The following is a 23,809-nucleotide window of genomic DNA, read 5'->3' on the forward strand; positions in this document are numbered from 1 at the left end:
TTTTTTTTAGGGCAGCACAGATATGTGAAGTGCACATTACACATAAAACGGATGTCAAAAATGTTCACTCGTATTTAAATTGTGAGGCAAACATAGGTTTTGAAACAGTGTTGTGTGTGTGTGTGTGTGTGTGTGTGTGTGTGTGTGTGTGTTAGTGTGTGTCGGGGGGGGTTTTCATACTGAGTTCGGGCTGCAGATTGAGTCTGATAACACACATGCGGGGTTGTCGGATAACAGATCAAATGGATGGGGCATGAAGCGTTTCCCACTTCAAGGTTTTGGTCTATAAAAAGGTAACATATCAATGGCGCATTTGTTCAAAGACTTGCAACTTGTTTCTAATGGGCCAGATATACAGTATCACTTTGAAGGTTAGGTGATAGCGATCACACACATTTCCTACAGTAAAACACCTGTCAGATGAACGATACATGTTATGTCTACAGTAACCTTGTGCAAATATGTTAGTACAAAAGGGCAGAATAATAATAAATATAGATAACTGTAGTTTTTGCAGAAATCTTGAATAGAATCTCTTAAAAACCATATAGGTTTATAGTGGAAAGAAAACAGAAGCAAAAGAATGTATGTTGGTAAACCCAAATAGCACAAGCTAGTATTTCTCCTCCCACTTTTTACATGGGGGAACCTTGTAAAGTGTTACTGGGTTTTTTTTGAGAATGAGTTGATCTCTTTGTATCATAGCTCACTTTTTGTTCATTTTTTAAAAAGAATGCCCTGAGTTCCAAGTCTCCAAATCTTTGTTTTTCTCCATCACCCTCCTTCCTTCTCGGCCCCTCACTCTCTTTCTCCCTGGCCTCACTGTCTTTGCAGGGCATGCGTAAGATCAGCCCACCCTGCTCTCTACTGCACTCTGTGTGTGTGTCGGTGTGTTTGTGTCAGCGTGTGTGTGTGTGTGTGTGTGTGTGTGTGTGTGTGTGTGTGTGTGTGTGTGTGTGTGTGTGTGTGTGTGTGAGGTCCTGCAATGATGTCTACCTGGAACTCCGTCCCATCTCAGGCTGGCCAGTATCCTCTGAGCCCCTCATGCAGATATAAATATGGCCTGTGTGCCAGTCACAACCTGACAACATGTGCTGGACATGTGGTTTAGACTTTCAGAACAAACACAATGATCTCACACTCAGACAAGGCACTTACACCCTCAAACATACGCACTCATCTGTGCGCAAACACACATACACTATTAGTGCTGAAGAACAGATGTATATATATGTGCACTTGTACACACACATAAACACATAAAAATACCCAGCAAATGAAGGTGCAATCCTCCCCCCATGAGCTTAAATGGGAACCACGTGCTACTTTTGGGTTGAGGCAGACTTGGTAAAGTAAGTCCTTCCACTCATTATGTGGGATGACCCATGCTACCCCGTGGCTGCGGGGAACGCGAGGCAGCCCTCCGCTCGTCGGCCCTTTGAACGTGGCCTCCAAACCGGAGCGGTTAGCAATTAAATAAACAGAGGAGGAGATTTGTTCCCTCTGTCACTCGCCATAGCCAACCTGCTGGGCCAAGCCTGAGTCAGTCTGAGGTACCATTAAATGGCAGGGAATCCTTTGCCCAGAGCCAAAGGAACTGGCAGCTGAAATTGCAGAGGTTCCCAACCACCAATACCACCAACACATACAGCTAACGTGCTGCAACTGGACAATCTGCCCACGAAAGCTCTCCTGGGAAAAATTACAGCAAAGTATCAACATCAGTTTGCCGTTAAATTGTACACATACCACACGCACCAGGCAATTCTCCCCAAAAAAACATAGCAGTGGCTTGGCTGTGCAAACTAAATTCTGTCAAATCATAACATCCTCCTTTGAGCAGGTAATCCAGTGAGGTAATGCTGACTATTGCGAGTTAGAAATGACCAAAACATGAAGTAAATACAAAATACTGTCAGATATTTTTTGACTTAAAGTTTCATAACTCCAAAACCAGTTATATGTTAATATCAGTTTATCAATATCTTGGTGGTCTGCGGTAAAGGACTACATATGCCTGAAAGAAAACAAAAAAACCTTGTGAATATCCATCATTAGATTCTCTATGATATTAACAACAATAACTTGTTGTGTGTCTCCAACAAATATATGATTTGCATATTGCAAATTGAAAAGAGAATGAAATTGTGAGTAAAAGTAGCTTAATAAAAATATAGCACCTTTGTGTGGTTGAAAGTAATTGAAGATAATGGAAGCAAAATCAAAAGTCAAGTAGAACCTGGTATTGGAAAAACATGTCAGACTTTAAATAACAAAAAGAGCAGGCACTCAAATATAAATATAAACAGCTGTAAGTAATTGAAAGTTAAGTGTTCAAATACTACATCCAATAGTTGATGTGTGGATGGTTAACACATTAATATAATAGAATACATTGCAGAATAGCATTAGCATCACAGTAAAACCCATAATGACAGATAAACCCTCTCTAATGTCCACTGAGATGGTATTAAAAAGACGGATTACTCAAAGAAAGGATAATGAGACCAAACCCTTCAAAGAACACACAAAGCCCAATAAGTGTTTGTTTCCAAGTGTTGTGTCATCCCCTGCTCAAAAGATTGTGGTGGGAAAGAACCGGATAACTCATACCTCCCTAAATATTTTTTCTCTTTCTTATGCTTTTTTTCCCGGGATAATGCACAATTGATAGTTTGTGAGAAAGCTCGCGACTGCCAGCTTGGTGGCTGTGCGTGTTGTGAAGGATGGATGGAGTCGGGAGTTGAGGGGGAAACAGCCTCGCCCAGTCTCTACACGGGCCTGTTGGTGGACATCTGGATGTGATCCGGCTCTGTAGATGAGCTGAGCAGGACCGACCACACCTCATTCCTGCATCATACCGTGTATTGGGCTGCTCTAAGTGCCTGTCTTCACTAGAAATATAGAATAACTTGGTGTGTAATATGTGTGGTGCAGGTCAGTAAGAAAGAAGGTATGACCGTAAGTGAATCTCCTATTCCGCCAAGGTGCTCGCATTTGCCCTTTTGTGCCACATCGCACATTCTTCAAGCTGAAGCTGATGACTTTATTCGAAATCAATCTCACAGCTATCATTTGTCCGATTTCATTGCTGAAAAAAACGCGTCAGCAAAATAAACTGTATTCTATTTTCAGTTTTGGAACAAGTGTTGTGCTAAACAGGCGATACTTGAGTTTAATAGACTCAAATGAGAGATTTCTCTATTACCCTTTTAAAAGCTAAAATCCCCCAAAAGAAACATCAGGTTCCACAAACGTGCAGAGTAAGAATCATTTGATCCATAGATCTGTGAGGTGGATAGGTCTTAATGTGCTATGATATCCCTTAGACAACAGAACAGAGAAACATCCAGAAATGAGTCCATGAAATTATGATAAACCTTTGTTGGATTACTGTCAAACGTGATGCTATCAACCATATTTGAAAACCTTCTGAATATTTTCACCTTGATTTAATCCATCATCCATTGGGCAATAAAATCATTTATAAATTAAATTGAGTTCTAATAGACAGCTATACCAGGAAGCTCTGCATCAAAAGCATTAATACAGAAGTTGGGCCCAAAACTAGCAAATGAAGACTGTAAAACTGCCCCATTCTCAAACTGTTGCTAAATCAGCTCTGAAAGTTATACCGGTAGTTAAACCATCACTCTCTTTTACTACTGCCACACAAGTTGTCTCTTTCTGAAGTCTGAGAATTTTTGCCACCAGTTTTTGATGTGGGGTCTTTCCTACTAATGACTGTCACCACCAGCACATACTTGTTCCAGATGGATCGAGAGAAATAAAAGCCATGATTTGACAACAAAGCTTTCAGCTTGTAGAGCAGAGAGCATGAAGGAGGGAAACCTCTTAAAGCAATAGCCTCGTACATATTGCCAGCTACTCAGAATCAGAATACATTTATTCGTCCCACAGAGGGGACATTTTCATTTGTACAGCAGAAACAGCCAAAGACAACTTAATAGTATCACCCCAAGATACAAAAAATGTATGTTGATATTATAAATAACAACATATACAAACAAGAAAATACAGGGTAATGCCACAGTCACTGTAGATACACACAACTGCACACTCTTCTAGTTGGTCATACGTGAAATCTTTTGTAGGTCTAACATGTTTTTTTTTAAACAAAAATCATGTTTGAATAATTGCTCTGAATTCTCACTGAATAAAGCTTTTTTTTTTTTATCAGAAGTGAGTGTGTAACTATTTTAAAGCTACTGGCACTGTGCCAGACACTGATTCTGATGCCTTTACATGCCCTGAATAAGTTCAGCACAATTAAATCACATAAGAATCAAACTTTTTCGGACATAAAATACACGAAAGACCAACCTTTTTAACCAACACTGTTAAAAAGCTACCTTTCAAAACAGAAAGTTGAGAAAATCTTAGCCAAATCCTATGCTTCCTGACTGTTAAAAACGGGGCATGAATCCGCTGAGGGAAACAAAAGAAGATGTGATTGATGAAACGTCTCAAGTTGTTTTTCTTTAGCTACCAGACATGTTAATTTAACTGCTGTGTCTAAACTGGAATATTCAGCACAGGCTTGTGGTTGATGTGACCAAAGTCCCTCATGTCATTAGGCCCCTCTTCTTCACAACTCTATCAGTATGACACCAACAGGCCTTAGACAGAGATGGATGCTGGGAAGGATAGATAGAAAAACAAAGACACAAGGGCTCGTGATTGATTGTATCCTGGTTAGGATGCTTGGCACAGGACGCTTGGCCTGGTGACTTGAGGTGCATCTTCATTCGGCCTTTTTGTTGTCATTCCATCACTCATTCACTGTCGTCAATGTCTTTTGGGAATCTTAAAACTCTCTAAAACGTGCTAAAATGTATAAATAAGGGTCCTCAAACTTTGTACATAACTTTATTTTCTTGTCTGAAATCCAAATGTTTTTCTATATGGACACATACCAAGTATCTAAACATACAATTAATTCATATATGTAAGCATCAAAGTATTTGAAAGATGAACTCTTTTATTCCTCCTATTTGAATCCTTTTTGACAAACAAAATAGCTTATTTAAAATGGTAAATAGAATGTACTTATATAGTGCTTTATCAGGTCTTTTGGACTCCTGAAAGAGGTTAACATACTAAGAGTCATTAACCCATCCACACCTCATTCATGCAGAGCAGTACCACTTGCTCTAGGAAAGCTAACGGTCATTCACATTCATTCACCGTTGGCCATCGGAAGCAACATCAACATGTTCACTGCATGGGATGGGATCTAACCCGATGGGGCTTTTATCCCTTTTATTTAGAATCGGAGTATGAAACCCTCTTTATTCGTCACATACATGCACACAGCAGAGCTCACACAGTGAAATTGGTCCTCTGCATTTAACCCATCCTAGTACTAGGAGCAGTGGGCAGCTATTGTGCAGCGCCCGGGGAGCAATGGGGAGGGGGGATTGGAGGTGTCCGGTGCCTTGGTCAAGGGCACCACAGCAGGGACTAGGAGGTGAGCTGGGACCTCTCCAAGTAGCAGTCCACTTTCCACATTTCAAGTCTGTTCGGGGACTTGAACCGGCGACCCTACGATTCCCAGTCCAAGCCCCTACTTACTTAGCCACTGCTGGTATTTAAGAATAAATTACAACTGAATTAATTTTTTTTAAATCATTGAGATGGAACACATAGTGGATATAATCATTAGCCCTGCATACATAGGTCATTCTCAGTTCACAGAAGTATCTTGAAAGCTGTGTAGTTGGCATTGAAAATGTGAACAAATAATATTACAGCGCGTGTGTATTATCCCTCCATCATGTACAGACAGTTCTTGATTATTTCCAAAGTCAAACACCAGTCAGCCAATCTGGTGGTCACACAAAATGATGCCCTGTTTCGCGGCTCATTACAAACTTGCCATTCCTCTGGTGACAACACTCTTTTGAACATCACATCATGACTCTGCATTTCCATGCCGTCTGGAAAACACTACTCACTACTACTAGCCTCATTTTAAAACGAAGCAAATCAAACAAACAATAAATCAATCTACAAGTCTAACCACATTGACTTTTTGCCCAGTGCCATCATTAGTATGGTTTATTTGCTCACAGAGTTTCTAAAAGCAGAAGCAAGCACTGGGCTGTGTTCTCTGGACTGGATGCTGATGTCACTGCTGCAGCAGTAAGTGCCCCTCTCTTCTCCCTCTACTGTTTATTTGGAAGTCATTAGTTCTGTCCAGCTTGGGCCTACACATGCTCCACGCAAAATCAAATCAGTGATCTAATTATTAGCAAGAGGTCCATCATTGGAGCTGGCCTACTACGTTTCTTACAGTAAGTGGTTGGCACACACTTTTACTTAAAAAATAAATTAGAAAAAATAAACTCCTGTTGAACTTCAGACATGCTAGGAGTTGGTTGAAAATAGATAAACGCATCACTCATGCATTCATTTGATTAGTTTACATCTGAAAAGGGATTTTACATCGTCTACATCACATGGTTTTTAATTATTTTTACTGTAGACAAGAGTTATAACAGTACATGGCACATGTCATAGCTGCGGTATCCCACCACCAGTCAAAACCAATTTAAACGAAGACCCTAAAAATCTGACAAACGAGACAGCCTCGGACTCTTGCCGGCATTTTCACAAGCTAGCCACTGTCTGTAGAGACAGAAGTACAAGACATTGACCCAGAGTGATGTCATTGTCCAGGCCACAATATGAGAAATATCAACACCTATAAAGTGAAATTAATGTTGATCTTTCTAGGCGGGAAGGCAGACTACTGCTGATGCAAGCCATTCCTGTTGGTATGTGCCGGACTATTTTCTGCAACATTTAATTTGGAAATGAAAACATACCATTACTATTCAGTAACATCATGTTAGAAATTGAAAAAAAAAACTTGCTGACAGCACATCGTTTAACTAACTTTACCACACTAACAATCATGATTGAATTTCTCTTTTTGTTATGACTGGCTAGTAAGATGGGAAAATGTTCAGTATGCAATGGATTAATGTTATGAGCTATAGAGCAGACTGAAATTGAGGTAATCGGTCTGCTTACTCGTTTTTATATTCAATGCATTCTGATCCAGTTGAGAGTGAGAGGGTAGTAACTGGGGGCTTTGGGTTCATCTCTAAACCTCTGAAAAGGGTCATCTTCCTTGCTGACCTCAGCCGGATTTGTTTCCCGAAAAAGGAAATGATTGCAACCTCCACTGCACTTGGGTCATGAGCTAGACTTGAGGAGCCAAACTACAAAGAGCTTAATCTATTTATAGGAAAACACTGCCACAGTGCAGTGATCAGGGGAAAAAGGAACCCTACGAGACAGAAAGACAGTCGGACGCCAAGGTTACGCGCCAACTGTCAAGATCAACGAGGAGCCTTGCCATTCGCCTGCTTTTTAACTCATATCCATTTTCCTTGCCTCTCTCAAAACATTACTTACTTTATACATTGTCGATTTTGACATATAATACAAGTTAAAAATGCAGCGCCAACAAAGCTGTCTCTTGCAATAATAATAAAAACTATTGAGTACAAGAATACCTGTCTTTTCCACTTTTTATACAGTCTACATTAATTTGCTGAGACTCAATGTCTCATATTTGGAAAAACAGTACTAGGAGAAGCCACACTTTAGCCATAGTTTAAATCGGAGCATCGTTAATGATTTAATAACAGGGATATAAAACTAAAGAATACAAAAGCTACGTTCCTCACATACTGGATTAACTACCGAAGGGAGCTGAAGTGAGGGCATAGCCTACAACGGAAAAGTAACAACAGTCTGTTCATAAACATACTTGAGTTACACGGTACCATATATTATTTTGTTATAAATAAAACCGTCATAGCAACAGCACTTACACAATAACTTGCTATGCCCAGCAGGGATGGGGGGAAAAACAGTTATGAGTTGCCATTTTCTTATTTAGTCATTTAAAAATAGTGACTTCAAAATCTAGAGCTGAAACACACAAGACTGAAAGTGAAAACAATGAAGGAGGATACGCATACTTTTTTTCTAATGACAACATGAACAGTTCAACACTAATGAAAGAAGTCTGCTCAACAGACTAAAGAAAATTCTGTTTAGGTACATACCCCTTAGTCTTTACAACTGCACATGTGGGCATCATTCTGGCAACACTTAGTCTGTATATACTTTTTCAAAAAGAAATAAAATACATGAACATATTTTTGATTGTGTTACTATACTTCAACAAAACTAAAAAAAAAACACAAACCTAAATCAGGCTAAGAGAACACGGGGACTACACAAGCAGACCCATTAAAACTAGATGTTTCATATATTCCATTTTCTCCATCTGTGGAACACTAAGTAACTAGGACATCTCCCATAATTTAAGATGAGAGGATACAGAAGAGACGGAAAATATCTGCACTGTTAAAAGTCGCAAAGGAAAACAGGGAATGAGATGAGAGATGGAGGGGCAGTAAAGGTCCCACGAAAGGAAAGAAACACCAGGAGGTAAAGAAAAGCTGTGGAAGGCCACAGCTCTGTGAAGTATTGCCTGTTGTCAGGAGGCCTTAAGAACACGGAGCTCAGGTCGTAAATTGTGGAGGGACAAGGAGGAGCTTGGATTGGTTTGTGAAGAAATTCTACATCTACACTTTATCAACTTTCTCTATGTACACAGGGACAAGTTACACAGCATGCGCCATAAATATATTGAGTGAAAAAAAAGGGACGTCTATATCCAAGTGTTATTATATCATAATACCAAGATACGCTTTCCGAAATGTAACCAAATATGATGAAAATGTGTTAAGGTTGTACGCGTTCATATGGTTTTTATCTACTCCCACAGAGCTGATAACAATACCCACAAATAGTGTGGGGTCATTAACAAAATAAATAATTGAGTTTCAATTAATTAATTGTCAAGTAGGGTCTCAACACGAGTTGTTTCCACGGCCAAAATCATTTGTATTCTCGTTTTTTTTCCATTCTCAGTTACAGCTCTCCCATCACCCATTCACGTTCATATTATTGGAAACACTGACTTCAAGCTGAAAGAAAGAGAAGAAAAACAGGCCAGTCGGAGCATTAGAGCAATGATCCATCTCCAGTTCAATATGGTAACAGGAAAGAGGGCTAAAACAATCAGCTTTCCTTTTTTTCTCTTCCATTCTCCCATTGGTGTCAAGCAAACATCTGCCATTCCTTCTCAGCAGAAGGGAAGGTCGTTTGTTTCCATGCCGAGATCACTTAGTTATACAACCTGTTTGGGAACAACTGTTCAGACAGGATATTGCAGGGTAGTACAACGCCTTATTTTCCCAACTAGAAGTTGGTCAATAGTGTAGAAACAGACAATAACTGTCTGTACTTAATGTGTGGGAGACAACTGCACATGGACAGCTCGTCAGGGATCTCCTCTGAGATTGCCACAAAATTAAAAACCTTCAAATAAATTAATTTCACTTGAAGCTAGGTTTCAAAAATGTTTTGGTCTGTTGTTTAGTCGATATTGAGGCGTTATCCCCTTGTTTTTCGCTAATTGTATAACTCAGAAAAGCAGCAAAGCTCGCTAACAACGAAAGCCCTGAGACTGTGTATATTAGGTCTAGGTGTGCGAGCCATTGTGAAAGAAATATTAAGTCTAGAGTGCCTTCCTAACTGTCTGTGACAAAGACACCAGTCCCCTCTCTACACTAAGTAACTCTCCCTCTAACTGACCTGCAGTTTATGAATTGTAGCATTTATTTTCCTGAATGTGAGAAAACAAGATGACAGACTAATGCACTTGTTTGGTTTCCTGTGAGTGTAGACATTTAAGATAGCCCTCACAATTTAAAATAAAATATAAAAGGAATAGAAGTGTACATCCTCTTTGTAAAGTAACACTCTCAGGCTTTGGCATATTAATTGCCATAGTCTTGTGAGAGTGATGCATTAAAGGATCTAATTGTTCTCTGGTTGACAGATGATCGTCCCAAAGTCTTATGTCTCAAGTACCGCCTGTCTGGGGCAATGCCCTCTGTTCTGTATCGCAATATATACTTGTTAGGGAAGCTATTTAAGGACTGATAAAAAGAAACAGAAATAACTCTAAAGCACCATTATCTCTGAGCAGATCTGATTTCAGAACACAAAACTCTCGCAGTTTTTTTCAACGCATTTAAGCAGAATTCTTTATGTATGCAGGAGCCCTTGACCTGAATTTGAGGTCAGTCTTCCTGACAATGGTAGTGTGAGGGTGTGGGTGTGCTACGTCAGTGTTGCGCGTTGGCGTGAGGGAGTATCACTCGCCAGCAGTTTACATGAGGCAAGACGTTCCATTGCAGAACAACTATGTCTGGTTGCTTTCGCACAGCAGTGTGTAATATGTCTGGAATGTTTCTTTTGATGAATATGTACAGAAACACATGCAAATTCAACTTTACCATTCTGTTCATCCAGCTCATTGCCAATCTCCTGGCCCATTATCTTCTGCCTGCTGATGACAGCTGCGAGTGCATCCAAGCCTGCATCCTGGACTGTGTAGAGAGAGGAAACTTTAATTTTATACCAGATAAAGTAGGAAAACTTCACACTTTAAAGCACTGAGATTAAGCAATGCCAGATAACAACACAGAGAAAACGTTTACTGTAATTTTAAGTCAAATTTACCAGAAGGGAACTACAAACAATAAAGTAACACTTCAGTCGCCTTTGAAAAGCCAGTTGTAAGATGAGAGCAATTACAGTATACTGTACTTTTGATATAATGAGGAAACTATTTGGGAAATAGGAATGAAAGGCTGCTGGGGTCCAGTTCCCCTCGCAGTGCCACATGTGAGTCATTCAGTACCCACTTAGCCATACTCATGTTGTTATAACTGCGGGAGGCCAAGGTGCAGTAAAAAAACAGTAAAGCTGAAAGAAAATATATATGAAAAAGAAGAAAAGAAGAGAAAAGAAAGAAAAGAAAAGAAAAGCAAGACAGAAATGTTTTGGTCTTTGTAGGTTTCCAATTTTGACACACTGGGTACCACAGGAATTCTTTATTACCACAGGTTCAGGCACAATTACCCAACCACACCAGAAATCCCACAGGGAAGCCACATGGAAACCTCCATGTGGTTTGGTTTCACTGTCTTAAGGGGAATATGTGATCCCAAATTGACAATAACCAGAGCTGTAATGGAGACATAGCAATGAAGTGTCACTTGGAGTAAGGTGAACTAATGTTTTAGTGATCAAGTCATGTCCAAGACACTCAGGGATCAAGAAAAAAGCAAGTGTGGCTTTTAATGTTTTCTAGATGTAAATGATCATCCTCATCTTTATATGTTAGCACATACCAGTGAAGCCTAGCAAGGGTCCTTACATATTAGGGTTGGTTAGATTTAAGACTTGATATTAAGTGTTTTTGGTTCCTCTATCCTGATCTGCTTTTTACATTAATAGTAGAAAATGTGGAAAAGCCCTTACAAAGTCATTACACTTGTTAAAATATCAATTATGTGTAATTACCTTCGATGACTCGTTGTTGCTGCTGTTTGATTTCGCCAAAGGTCAGCCCTCTGGTCTCCTCTGACTCATTGATCAGCCAGGGGTTGGCCGCAACACCTCCAGTTGTTCCTGACCCTGTGGCCATCAACGTCGACCTGTAAAAACATTATCATAACAATGTTTTGTTTCCAAAATGTTTCACAGCAGCTTTTCGAGTTAAAGAAAACTTTGTTTTGGAGAGACTTTTCCCACCAAAAAGCAGAGCAGCAGCTGTGAAAGTAACAAAGACCAATCCCCCAGTAGTGCACTACAACTGAGAGTAAATGGCAAAAGTCCTTTTTGGCTGACAATCACCATTCCAGCACACAAGTCTAAAACACTCATCATGCATCAGTGACTTTTGGCTATATAAGTAAACAGTTATATGCTTGTTTGGGATATCAGAGCAATGTACAACTCTTACAGCAAACACATCTGTACAAGGCATGTTCCCTTTCCAATACTGTACTCTTTCAAACATTTTACAACAACATCAAAACCATTTAGATCACAGAGAAAAGTGTTTACCTATTTTGTATTTAAGTTTTCCCATCGAAAAATACCAGGACAGCTTGTGCATTGTGTAAATAGCGTGTGTTTATCTGTCACAGGACTGTGGACTGCTGAGAAGGCTTACACTCTGACAATGTGACAGACCAGAAAGCTCTCTGTATTGTACTATGATGTGCTAAACAACGCTCTGTGGTTAAAAAGCTATTCCTCTGCTGATAGCTTAAAGCTGTGTTTCAGACCCCCTTTTTTGCATTGATGGGTTCAGAATCGCTGTGTGAGTCTTGATTTAAGCATGTCTGCTGTGAGCAAGTCATATGCTGGTCAGGACAAGGAAAAGTGATCTGAGTCACATGTAGACACATCGATGACTAATGCAAAAAACTGCACTTACTAACAAATGTTTTGCTTTATGATGTCCGTCTAACATGATTACATTTTTCCTTGGTGTAGTTGAACCAAGAACTTTCAAATTGCAGAGCTACTTTGGTTGAACTCTCCTTTGCCTGAACAATACACAAAACTACTCACACTAACTCATTCATTCAAGCGTGATGACTAATTCAAGTTTCTTTTTAAAGTGGTCAGTAAAGCATCTTCAGACCATTCGCAAGGCTAGCTAGTTGAAGCTGATACAATCAGAGGAGAAGGGGAGACGAGGCATTTGGTCCAATCTCTCTGACATGTTTGATTACTATGAAACTGTGTGGCAGCCCTCCACTTCCTCCACAAAATTGCCCGGTGTGTGAAAATCCAATTAAACAGTCAGTGGGGAGCGCCAAAATCAGTCGGGCACATCTCTTGGCAGCAACAAAGTACTAGCCTGCCGCCATCAGGGCCTGAACGCCCAGGTCCTGACTGAATGACTTGGACAGGGGAGATTGAACTAATTACAACTATTTTCACTGCAATCAAATACCAAAAAAAGGTTAGTGAATAATGGTGGAGAGGTGGGTCTTAGGAGTGACAAGTTGAACTGAGCCTTCAAAAATAGGTGCCATGTCCTTCTTTTGCTCGGTCTGAAATGGAGATGCTTAGAAAGTATTGTCTTAGGGATAGATTAAAGTCTCCTCTGTAACCTTTATCCCTTTTTCTTTTACCCAAAGTTCTCACAAAATAAGAGCGGCTTAGATTATCCAAGCATGGCCAATGCACCCCCACTGTCATTCTGTCCTCAAAGACCACACAGTGGAAACAGTTCCTACCCACAATTCCAAACTACCCACCACATATCGCTATTAAAGTTTGGTCTGACTGAGCAAACTTAAAACCACATGATTATGCCATGATAATTTATGAGAAAATTTCATTTGAGATATTTTTTTTCAGAGCCTTTTATGTAATTGGGTGTGTGGTCTGTGAAAAGATGAAAGCGTGTGCAAAGCACCACTAAGTAGATCAATCTTAAAACCAAAGCTTGTGAAAGTTATCAGAGAGAAGCATCAATAAAAGTGTTTTTTTAATCTGGTTCTACTGATCAGATGAAGCAGTAATGCTTGGCTTTATTATGCGCTTTTTTTTATTACTCCTTAAAACTCCCTGATACTAATCAGAATACCTTGAAGAAGACATACTGTACCGCACAGGAACTTTAATATAAATTCTATACAACGTAAAAACGTATTTATAAAAAATAGATGAAACGCTGGAGGTAGTAGTTCACAACATGACATCATTTCCTCTTCCAGTGGAAACAAATATCACCTGGACCAGACTAGGCCAAACATTAAACAAATAAATCAGTGCCTATGGTTTGCAAAGCTGTCACATTGACATGACATCAAATGATGAAAATGATAAAAACTGTGTATCCATCTCTTTGAAAAGCTCCATTAATACTGGAATGAATGCTCACTGGAGAGTTATAATTTGTAAACTTGCTCATTCTATTCATCAAGTCAACCACACACCCCACACATTCATATGCTTTTGTGTGTGTATGTGTGAGTCCATTTCAGGAGGTGCCAAATGTATGATCAGCAGTGCAAAGCGAGAAAGTCTCCTAATGAAAAAGAATTAGCCAGGAAGTTGATCGCCTTGTCAAAATGGCAGACAGACAGATTTCCTTCCGTGTGATAGCACAGGGAGAGGTCATAGCACATGGGTCATACCGGATGTAAAAAGGCTTTCATAGAAAGTTAGTGACCAGTGACACATCATCAAAGCAGAGAACAGAGCCTATGACCTCTCTGGTCAAGAACATGGACAAGAGAATGAGGATTCATTATTTTTAATTGGACAACCAGCACAAGATATTACTTTTTTTTTTAAATCTCAGAGAGGAAAACCACAAAATGAAAGATGGCATGTTCTGAGCAAGATACCTCCTGAGACATCATGGGATGATGCTTGGTTTCTGACCTTCTGACACTGACTGACAGTGACAGTCAAAGAGGGAGGGAGGAGAAATATTCCTCAATTTCCTTTAAGTACTTAAAGGAGCAGAATGTAGGATTCAGAGTACTAAATACTAAATACTCCTCTGCTCAACCCTCCCCTTTCAATTAAGTCAGAGAACTACAATGGCTCTCAGGTCAAATTAAAAGCTAATGTTTAGTGTGTACGCACTGGAAATCTGCTTAAAGACAGCAGTACAGCATGTCATTCTCCCTGGAACAGGACCCTCTTTATGTATAGATATGAAGGGCTGATTCTAAGCTTACAAATACACTCACAACCACTAACATCACCACTGATGCTAGCAGAGGATGGGTTATTGAGTCAGCAGCATGGCTTAGTATTGAGAAAACCACCCTTACACAGCTGCAGGGCCTATAAGAACAAGGACATACCCACTACTAGTAATTTAAGTTATTTACCACATTTATTATATATGAAGATATGCCCACTCATGAAAATTCACCCAAACCTTTGAAATTTGGATCTAACGGATCTGATTGTCCAAATCAAGTTTGTGTGTCAACCCATTCTAGCAGAGAATGCTTAATTAGATTTGCAAACATTGACTTTGTTTACTTTTCCTGTTATGAGAAATGAAAAGATATTTCTTGAATCTTAAATACCTTGAAGATTCAGGTTCTGAGGTGTCTCCTCTGAAGGTGGCATTGAGCTGCTTCTCTCTTGTGAGCAGGTCATCAATAAGGTTCTGCCTCCTGTCAGCTTCTGGCTGCATTCTGTTGAAGCCATGTTAAGGTCATGCATAAGGTCAATATCACTCTGAGGTGAAGTATGTTCTTTACACTTTTATTTGAGTCAGTCTGAAGTTAAAGCATATAAACAGATAAAACCTTTCTACTGCTTTTGTAGATAGGCATACCTTTTCAAAGCACTCTAATTCCCTCTACAGGAAGACAACTGCTACTGCAAGGAAAGAAACCCCTTCAGCCCAAATGTAATCTTGATCTCAAGACTTCCACTGCTTGGAACATTCTCAGAAGAAAGGATACAAGCGGCGAGCTGACGATGCTCGCAACAAACTCTCTTTAAGCTGGGCAATATTCTGTTTGAGCTTCTGCAGGGATGCACGTAGTGTCATGTTGATCTGAAAAGACAAAATATATTAACAGCAACTGACTACCAGAAACACTTGACGACGTCAGGAGAAATGTCCCATGCCACATTCTTTGGTGAATGTAACGTCTTACCTTTGCAGGGTTTCCCCCTGTTCTCTGTTGCCTGTTTCGTTCATGAATGTTTTCTGCTACTTCCTGTGCCAGACGACAAGTGGCATCATAATTCTGTAACCTATAGATCAATGAATGGAATAGAGATGTCATGTTATTTGATCTGTTATTACTGACAGATAACAGTGGGAGGCCACAAATAAATAAGGAACAACAAATTGCAAATTTGTTCAGGGTAAAGACAATTAACCTCATGTTTCCCAATGTTGTGCAACCTACAATGAAGTAATTTAAGAATACATGAAAAATGCAGTAAAGACTTGCTAGTCTGGCTATGTAGTTCATACTTATTTTTTAGTGTTCAGGATGCCAGAAGCTTAGTGGTACTCATTGGTTGTGTTTGATTCTAATGTTTTTTTTAGCAAACATACCTGACTGACAGCCTCAACAGTTTGATCTGCACCATCAGAATGTAATACAGCACTAATGTATTCTATTGTATTGTACTGTTATGTGATTGTGTGATTAAAGTTCAGTACAGTTGGGGAAAAGGTGAGAGAATAAGACAAAGCTTCAGTCACATTCATCATGTGACATGTTAAGCATTCCCATTTCCTCTTTCGATTGTGCTTACGTTTATACAATGTGAATTGTGAATATAAGTAAACCACCCACAAAAACAGGGATTTCCATGACCTGATCCATTACCGCCATTCAAAAATGTTCAATCCATAAAGTGATCATTCTTTTATGGCTTGCAAGTAATAATATTTACAAGAGTTAGCTAACGTTACTACTTTAGCTAGCAGAAGCCAAGAAAGAGTAGCTAACTTCTGAGCGTTAGTCCCGTAATGTTTGCAAGTTAAGTTAATTTGAGCTTTCGAACACATTACTTACCACGGATCCTGAGACATTATGATCAGAGTAAAGTAAAAAGAGAAATTTAGTTTGAGTAATCAGGCAGTAATCACCAGCGAACTGTTTCTTGTTTGGGTGTGACGTCACAACGGCACCTTGCGAGGGACATTTGAGTCGGGGGTCGCATTTTGGCAGAAAAACAAAAGAAACAATATTGATATTTAGATTTTTACACATATATATATATAGGGTTCACACTCTTAAGTATTATTTGCTTTAACATGAATTACTTTTGCTCTTGTTGGTTGATGTTCACCAATTCAAAGTCAGGAATTCAGCATGCATTGACTAAACATAAGTATCCTACATTTCACAATTAAAGCTTTTTCTTGTAGTTTAAAAGACAAGAAAGAATAGCTTTACTTGCAACATTAACAAGTTGGAAAACAGTATAAACATGTGATGTGAACCACCTCTATGTACTGTAGACACAACGTGTGTGTTCCTCTTGATGGGGGAGATGCAATTACTGCAAAATTTAAATTTGTTTTGCAGTAAAGAAATTGATAAATGGGACTTAAAAAGCATGTAAATGTTTCAATATGTTAAAAGACATAGAAAGGTGGGACAAGAAACCACAACAAAAGTAAAAATATCAAGGTGAATTTCTCACAGACCAATGAATTGTATAGTACTCAGTCTGAATAGTTTGTGTTTAAACTTCTTCTGTCTTACATTATACCGAGGGTCCAAGTACAAGTTATACCAGCCTTCAAGGAAATTGAAAGAACAACAGCATGCATGCTACTCCGCTCCATAGCCTCTCTGTGACCACTACGCTTAAACCATTACATACTGTACATTCTATACCTATTCTAATAAATTCCACATCTGTCACACTTATTGTACATATCACATCCTGCTTTATATTTAGTTTTTTTATATTTTGTATTTTGTTTCTGTTAATATTTTCTGTACATGTTTTTTGTTTTTTTTGTATTGTAACTATATTGCCTTGTTTTTATGCTGCTGCAACCCAAACATTTCCCAAATTGGTATCAATAAAGTAATTCTATTCTATTCTATTCATGGGGCGAGAGTTTGTTATTTAACTCCACGACATGTGGAGCCCACATATTAGATAAGAACTCATTATGTGGGTTTAAGGCTTTTATGTTTCATGACCAAACAGAAGTTGTGTTTGGATCAAAACACATATCTGTTGTGTAGAATAATAACCTTAAGAGTACTTCTTGGAAAAGACTAATTTGGCATTTTGTTTCTACGTCTAAAGCTTTTTCAGAGAAAGACACATGATTGCACTATTGTTTCTGATGACCTTTATATGAATAATACATATTTAGCTTGGTTTCCATATCAAACTCAAGCTATACAATATCAATGGAAATATATTGTGGAAACTGAAACATTGAATTTAATTAAATTTATTATGTAAATAAATTTCACATAAACAAATACATGTGTATATTTTTAACAATACTCTTGTTACTTATCTGTATATTTTTGTTTTGTTTTAGAATTTAAGATTTTTTTATTTTAAACCTGTGTTTCATATCCCTGTGTGAACCTGTACTGTTTTTCCTCTTCTCTGTTGCTGCTTAAACACTCAAATTTCCCCACGGGGATTAATAAAGGTACATCTTATCTTATAACTGTATTAGTTTAGTAGAAAGCAATAATATTAAGTTGGATCTAATATTTAGTATTTTAACTAAATATACTTGCTTTGAATGAACCTAATAGAGTTATGTGAAATTTGTTGACATGATATTTCTAATTAAAGTCTAACGTTTCAGTTTTTTCAGTGTATGTTGATTGCAGTGAGTAGTGTTATTGAAAGGATGCTTGGTCAAGTCGTCATTTTAGTGCCTGTATTGTCATGTCATCTGAACATTTTTGGTTCCTTGTATTTTAGTGCTGATTATGGTGGTATTGTGGATCCTTTCAAGTACGGTCATTTACTTCTCAGAGTGAGACACTGTATGTTGCCAGTAGTAAAACTGTTAAATCACAAGATGTTTTCTCTTCGAATGACCGGAGTCACCACAAACAAACCATACCACCATAACAGGCTCACGTGACCACAGGCTTATATAAAGCCCTCATCCTCAGAACGTGCAGCTAGTAACAGGAGGCAGTTAACATTCCAGTTTGTATTAAGTGGAACAACAAGACTTGAGATGATTGATGTTTCAAGAACACCGGAGTTCTCCAATTGTGGAAACATGAATTCAATCTCAATTCATACATCCTCTGACCAAGACCTGGACTCTGTGGCAGGAGGCAGAAGCAGGCAAAGGTCTCACTCCTGTAACAGTTCAGAGGAAAATAAAAACTATGATGAGCGGAGACAGGCAGAGGACACCTTTCTTAGACCTCGCTCCAGGTATGTTTTCACTTTCAACTTGCAAGTGCTGTTTTCTTTTCATCCATATTAATTGACTAATCAAACAACAATGAGCAACAGACATATTTACTGATAACAATATGGATTTATGTTTAACATTGTAGGAAAATTGGATAACAGACAGACTATGCCCAACACAAACAAAAATGTAAAAGAGGTATATTTTCCCTGAATACTTTTTTGATATTAATCAAACGCTCCACAGGTCTTTTTATGACACGCCAGAGCCTGAGAAGTCCAATCTAGGAAACTTTTCAAGGTCCTGTCCACTGAGGCAAAGGGCAGGCTCCCTACTCCAGTATCAAGTGAACAAAAAGGAAAAGAAGGCAAAGACTAAACCAAACAGGCGCTCACCAACAAGAGAACTTAATGGTACAACTTAATGTTTTTATTAATAGCATTTTAATACTTCAAAATCTATTTACATTGTTTATTTAAATACAAATCAAATCAATGTATGCATGCTTTGTTCAGGCAGTAAAGGTAATCTCAAGTCTGTGTCCATGATGACCATCTCTGAGTCGGACAAATGGGAAATTTGCTCCAGCTCGGGAATGAAGTACGGACAGTTTGTGGACTGGGAGAAGATTGACCCTGAAGCCGCTATGAGATACCAACGTATCCTGAAGAGTGATCACCAGCAGCTAAAAACTATGGCCCGAGAAGGATTTTGGGCCATGCCCCATACACTAAGGGCCAAGGCTTACTATCACATTATCCACAGCATCAATTCAAGGTTAAGATTATAAAATGTAGTATAGAAAACATATATATTTTGTCATAATGAAAGACATAAACGCATTTAAGGGAACTGTGCCAAATTAACTGAATATGCATTGATGTTATATCTGCAGTCGGACTGTTACTCCAGACAGAGATGTCCACCATGAACTGAACAAGGAGCTCTTTGGAGAACAAAAAATCAGCACCCATCCAGTCCCAGATTACATGGAGGCTGGAGATATACCAAGGTAATTTTTGTGGGAAAATATTGTTTCACATATTATAGAAATGTTGCTATAAAAACATTTGGTCCAACAACATTTTTCCGTATTTTCTAACATACTCCATTTTAATTATTTTAATTGGCGCACTGTATAAACTTAAACAAAACAAACCTGAATAAATGCCTTCATCACATTCAAGCATGTCATATGATATTTTTTGTATTAATTCTGACTTATTTTAGAGGCCTTTGGTGAATTTTGTGTTTTTGAAAAATGTCTTGCCCGTTGAGAATGCAAGGTATGCAATGATTTGTTGATTGTTCTTCTCTTATCCAGATACTGTCTCAACAAAGCAGGACTGAACTCAGTTAAAAGGATTCTCCTTTGCCTTGGTAAATGTTTCCCAAACATGAATTTCTGCCCTATCCTGCCTGAACTGGTCTCCCTCCTCCTCCACTTCAGTGAGGATGAAGCAGAGTGTTTTCACAGTGTGTCCAGACTCATCTGCTACAATGACCCAAACAAACGTTATATCGACCAGACCTTCCTCACATATCGTGCTTCCTGCATGACCTTTGGAGACCTTGCTAACAGATGTTGCAGAGGCATCCGTAAGCTGATCGCCAGCTCTTACCAGAACCTCTTTGACTTTTACTCTGACTGGATCATGTGGATATTCGCTGACCTACCATTCACTTATGCCATTAGAGTGCTTGATGTCTATCTATTGGAGGGCTACAAAGTCCTCTACAGGTTAGTTGCTGCTACATCTTAAGATGGAATCTTTAAATCAAAGTCCCTTCTTATGACATAACCATTACTTTTGAAACAATCAGTACAAGTATTTATCAAACATTCTTTGTACAGGGTGGCATTGGCTTTGCTCAGTCTCTACAAAGTGTCTGTGTCATCTCGAGTGGCCGACGTGGAGGACTTCAGAACAGATATGAAAAGGTTTGTGGAGAGTGTAGCTCGCCACTGCACAGCCGAGAAGCTTCTGGAGATGGCCTTAATGATTCCTATGGCCACGCGGAGAGAGCTAAACCTCCTGTTCAATGCCAATAAGGACGCCCTCATGCAAAAAGGTGTCAGCATACACCAGAAGAGGTGGGTTAAAGCAGGAATTGATATAGCACACCTTTGAGAGGCATATTTGTAAGAAACCTAGAAATATACGATAAGGAATACATTTCTGATATGCTCATTATGTTTTAAATAACTTTTCATGAGGAGTAAACATTAAGCCGAAAAATGGCACATTTCCCTTTTTTCAATTTAAGATTCTCATTATAACTTTGTTTATGCTCCTAAAGGCAGTCTGTTGAGATGGTGGACTTTAACAACTTCACCTCCAGTGTTGTGACAGTGGCTTCGATGAGAGTGGTGTGGGCCTGGATACCTGAGCGCTTTGCCCTTTTCAGCCCCATTAAGCTGTTTAGTACAGCTGAACATGGAAGAAGCCTTGCTTCGTAAGTCATCTTTGTTCATTACTTACACAACATTGAAAAAAGATCTTCATACAAAGAACTAAGTAAATATAACTAGCAGTGATTTAGTATCATATGTCAAGAGTATTCATTTCCATGAGGCCAAGTTATCAGGGATCAAAAACTGCTACATACCATGTATAAAAAGTGAAAAACACATTCTCAGTAACAGTTACATAACAAATAGGGGCAGTGTGTTTTCACTATCAACATGTTTGCTTTGAGTGTACAAAGTGACTCACGGTTCAGTGGTGGAAAACACTGTGAAACGCTCAAGTTGAAACAACCTACTGTTTAAATGTCTTTATTTTGTAACACATAAAGAAGGATACAATGAAAACAAGACATAGAAGGATATTTTAATTGTGAGTTAAGTTATGATTGTGTCTTGCATTCAACCATTCAGCTGTTCTTAATGATAATAACAAAGACAATAATTACACAACACTTCTTACCCAACCCACAGTGCAGGCTTTGTTGTATATTGTCACACAGGCAATGTTTAGTCATCAGAGACAATGTCTGGCTTTATATGTTACAATTTTTATAGGATATTTTAAAAACACATGTTGTTTCTCTAATACAGATTATATTCACATGTCGAAGGTCATGAGCCAGCACTCTTGATCATCAAAACTGTGGATGAAGAGGTAACATTAGATAACATATTTAATATTTGTTTTCATTGAATAATGTTTGCTGGCATGCTTTGTTTAACCTTAGATTTTTAACTTTCAAAAATAAAAATCACAAATGATAATCATCATTTTATCATCCAGGTCTTTGGTGCCTTCCTGTCAACAGATGTGATAGAAAGAAAAAAGCATGACTCTGAGGGACTGACATATTTTGGGACTGGGGAGTGTTTCGTCTGTACGGTGAGTCATATTCTTCCTTTTTTTTGGGAAACTCATTCAGGTTTGCTGTAAAATGCATCAGGTCATTCAACTTTATTTAGAGAATGTTTGCTAAATTTCATCAAATACGATATTTCATCACTCCTTTTTAGATTCGTCCCAGCAAGGAGCGCTACCAGCAGGCCATGGTAAACATAATGACCAGAAGAGTTTCCCCACAGCAGGTTAGAGACAGCAGCTGTGCCTCCTCTCAGTTATCCAATTGTGGCTGCTCCCCAATCACCACAGGCAGCACAACTCTGACCTGTCCTGCTGGAACCCCCCAGGACCCAAGCTACCTGACCATCCCCTTTACCGCCCCATCAGAGGAACCCACGACTGCCAAAGAGTCAAAGAGACCCAAAGAACAAGAAGCTTCCATGTTCATTGCAGGCACTGACAGTCAGCTCATAATTGGTATGCCGGTTAAACAGATTGCTCGGCCTTTACAAAAAAGTCCAAAAACAGTGTGTATGCAATGCTCATGTCTATGTTTTCTTTTAGGGGGTGATGGAGGCCACGCACTCTGCCTGCAGGAAGATCTCAAGGGTGGATATTCAGAGGCCTGTGACACATTCAAGAGCATCGCACTCTACAAGGGTCATTTCAAGATCCAGGCCCTTGAAGTGTGGGGCATACAGAACTCTATTTCCTTTTCTCACAGTTTTCTCTGAGTAGAAAAAGGAAGGAGCTTGTATTACTTGGTAAACAGCAATAAGTGTTTCATGATGTTTGTTCATTGGACTCAGATTTGATGTCAATCTCCAATATTTATTATGTGAATACACATATTGAGTGAGATTTTATTAAGTTCTTGTCTACATGTCATGTTAATTTGTCATACATCATACACTTTTTACTGGACTTTACAAGCCCATATAAACAATAGTTTATATCTCAGGATGGCTCCAAAAACACAAGGGAAGTTGAGACATGTGAGCTACCAGTAAGCATGTGACACAATTTGCAGTCTAGCTACTTCTTTTGAAGAACCCTACACATGGGTGTAAATAGAAGCATTTTTTTATTTTACAGTTGATCTGCATTTGGTGAACAATTAAACGTCATGCACTTATATATTAATTATAATATGTGATGATCAGTTCAGCTGTTTTTCTTCTTCTTATCAATGTGTTATAACATATTAAGATATGACATGTTGTGAACATTATCGATTTACTGTGTTATGGGGTTCAAATTAAATAAATGTAATACTGAAACAACTTTTTTTTCTCTTTGTCTGACTCCCTATTTGCTGAGACATTTGCTGCTGTTTATGTTGTTGAACATGTTGAAAGTGAACGCTACAGTTGGCCAATCTCATTATTTCTTTCTTTCTTTGTTGTGATAACATACTGAAAACAGGTTATGTGTAGAGAATCGATGCCCATAACGGAATACCAGTTCGTCTGGATACCTATGTATGTCAGTGTGGGATGTGGATGTGTCTACCGTAATTTGCTTACTTTTTTTTTTAACACATTGTTCTTCACAATAAAGAAATAAGATTTACATGATGCGTACCGTCCTCTCAACATAATAATACCACAGAATAAACCAGGTTAGCTACGTGGCGCATGAAGAAATACAATAGTAA

At 38.7% G+C, this 23,809-nt stretch overlaps 2 protein-coding genes across 2 annotated transcripts in view; one reads left to right on the plus strand and one right to left on the minus strand.

Annotated features, from left to right (window-relative positions):
* stx8 (syntaxin 8) overlaps positions 1-16,632 on the minus strand; it is a 34,876-nt gene extending 18,244 nt beyond the window's left edge. Inside the window, exons 1-6 of the mRNA XM_063883961.1 lie at positions 16,494-16,632; positions 15,618-15,717; positions 15,420-15,514; positions 15,036-15,146; positions 11,485-11,618; positions 10,413-10,505 (exon numbers count right to left, since the gene is read on the minus strand). Coding sequence (XP_063740031.1) covers positions 10,413-10,505; positions 11,485-11,618; positions 15,036-15,146; positions 15,420-15,514; positions 15,618-15,717; positions 16,494-16,510 — 550 coding nt within the window. The 5' untranslated portion in view covers positions 16,511-16,632. The remainder of the gene's footprint in view (positions 1-10,412; positions 10,506-11,484; positions 11,619-15,035; positions 15,147-15,419; positions 15,515-15,617; positions 15,718-16,493) is intronic.
* Positions 16,633-18,610: 1,978 nt separating this feature from the next.
* Positions 18,611-23,435, plus strand: LOC134865327 (TBC1 domain family member 24-like). Its single transcript, XM_063884844.1, has 11 exons — positions 18,611-18,861; positions 19,088-19,254; positions 19,357-19,618; positions 19,737-19,853; positions 20,166-20,582; positions 20,697-20,936; positions 21,143-21,298; positions 21,903-21,966; positions 22,096-22,194; positions 22,326-22,629; positions 22,717-23,435. The coding sequence occupies exons 1-11, from the start codon at positions 18,656-18,658 to the stop codon at positions 22,884-22,886; spliced, it is 2,202 nt and encodes a 733-aa protein (XP_063740914.1). The 5' UTR covers positions 18,611-18,655; the 3' UTR covers positions 22,887-23,435.
* The last annotated feature ends 374 nt before the right edge of the window (positions 23,436-23,809 follow it).

This window comes from Eleginops maclovinus, chromosome 5, assembly GCF_036324505.1.
Source record: "Eleginops maclovinus isolate JMC-PN-2008 ecotype Puerto Natales chromosome 5, JC_Emac_rtc_rv5, whole genome shotgun sequence".
Classification (NCBI taxonomy): domain Eukaryota; kingdom Metazoa; phylum Chordata; class Actinopteri; order Perciformes; family Eleginopidae; genus Eleginops; species Eleginops maclovinus.

Coding starts and splice junctions, on each gene's coding strand:
- LOC134865327 (XM_063884844.1), top strand. CDS start 18,656: ATGATTGATGTTTCAAGAACACCGGAGTTCTCCAATTGTGGAAACATG. Junction 22,195..22,325: donor GGGAGTGTTTCGTCTGTACG/GTGAGTCATATT, acceptor ACTCCTTTTTAG/ATTCGTCCCAGCAAGGAGCG. Junction 22,630..22,716: donor TGACAGTCAGCTCATAATTG/GTATGCCGGTTA, acceptor GTTTTCTTTTAG/GGGGTGATGGAGGCCACGCA.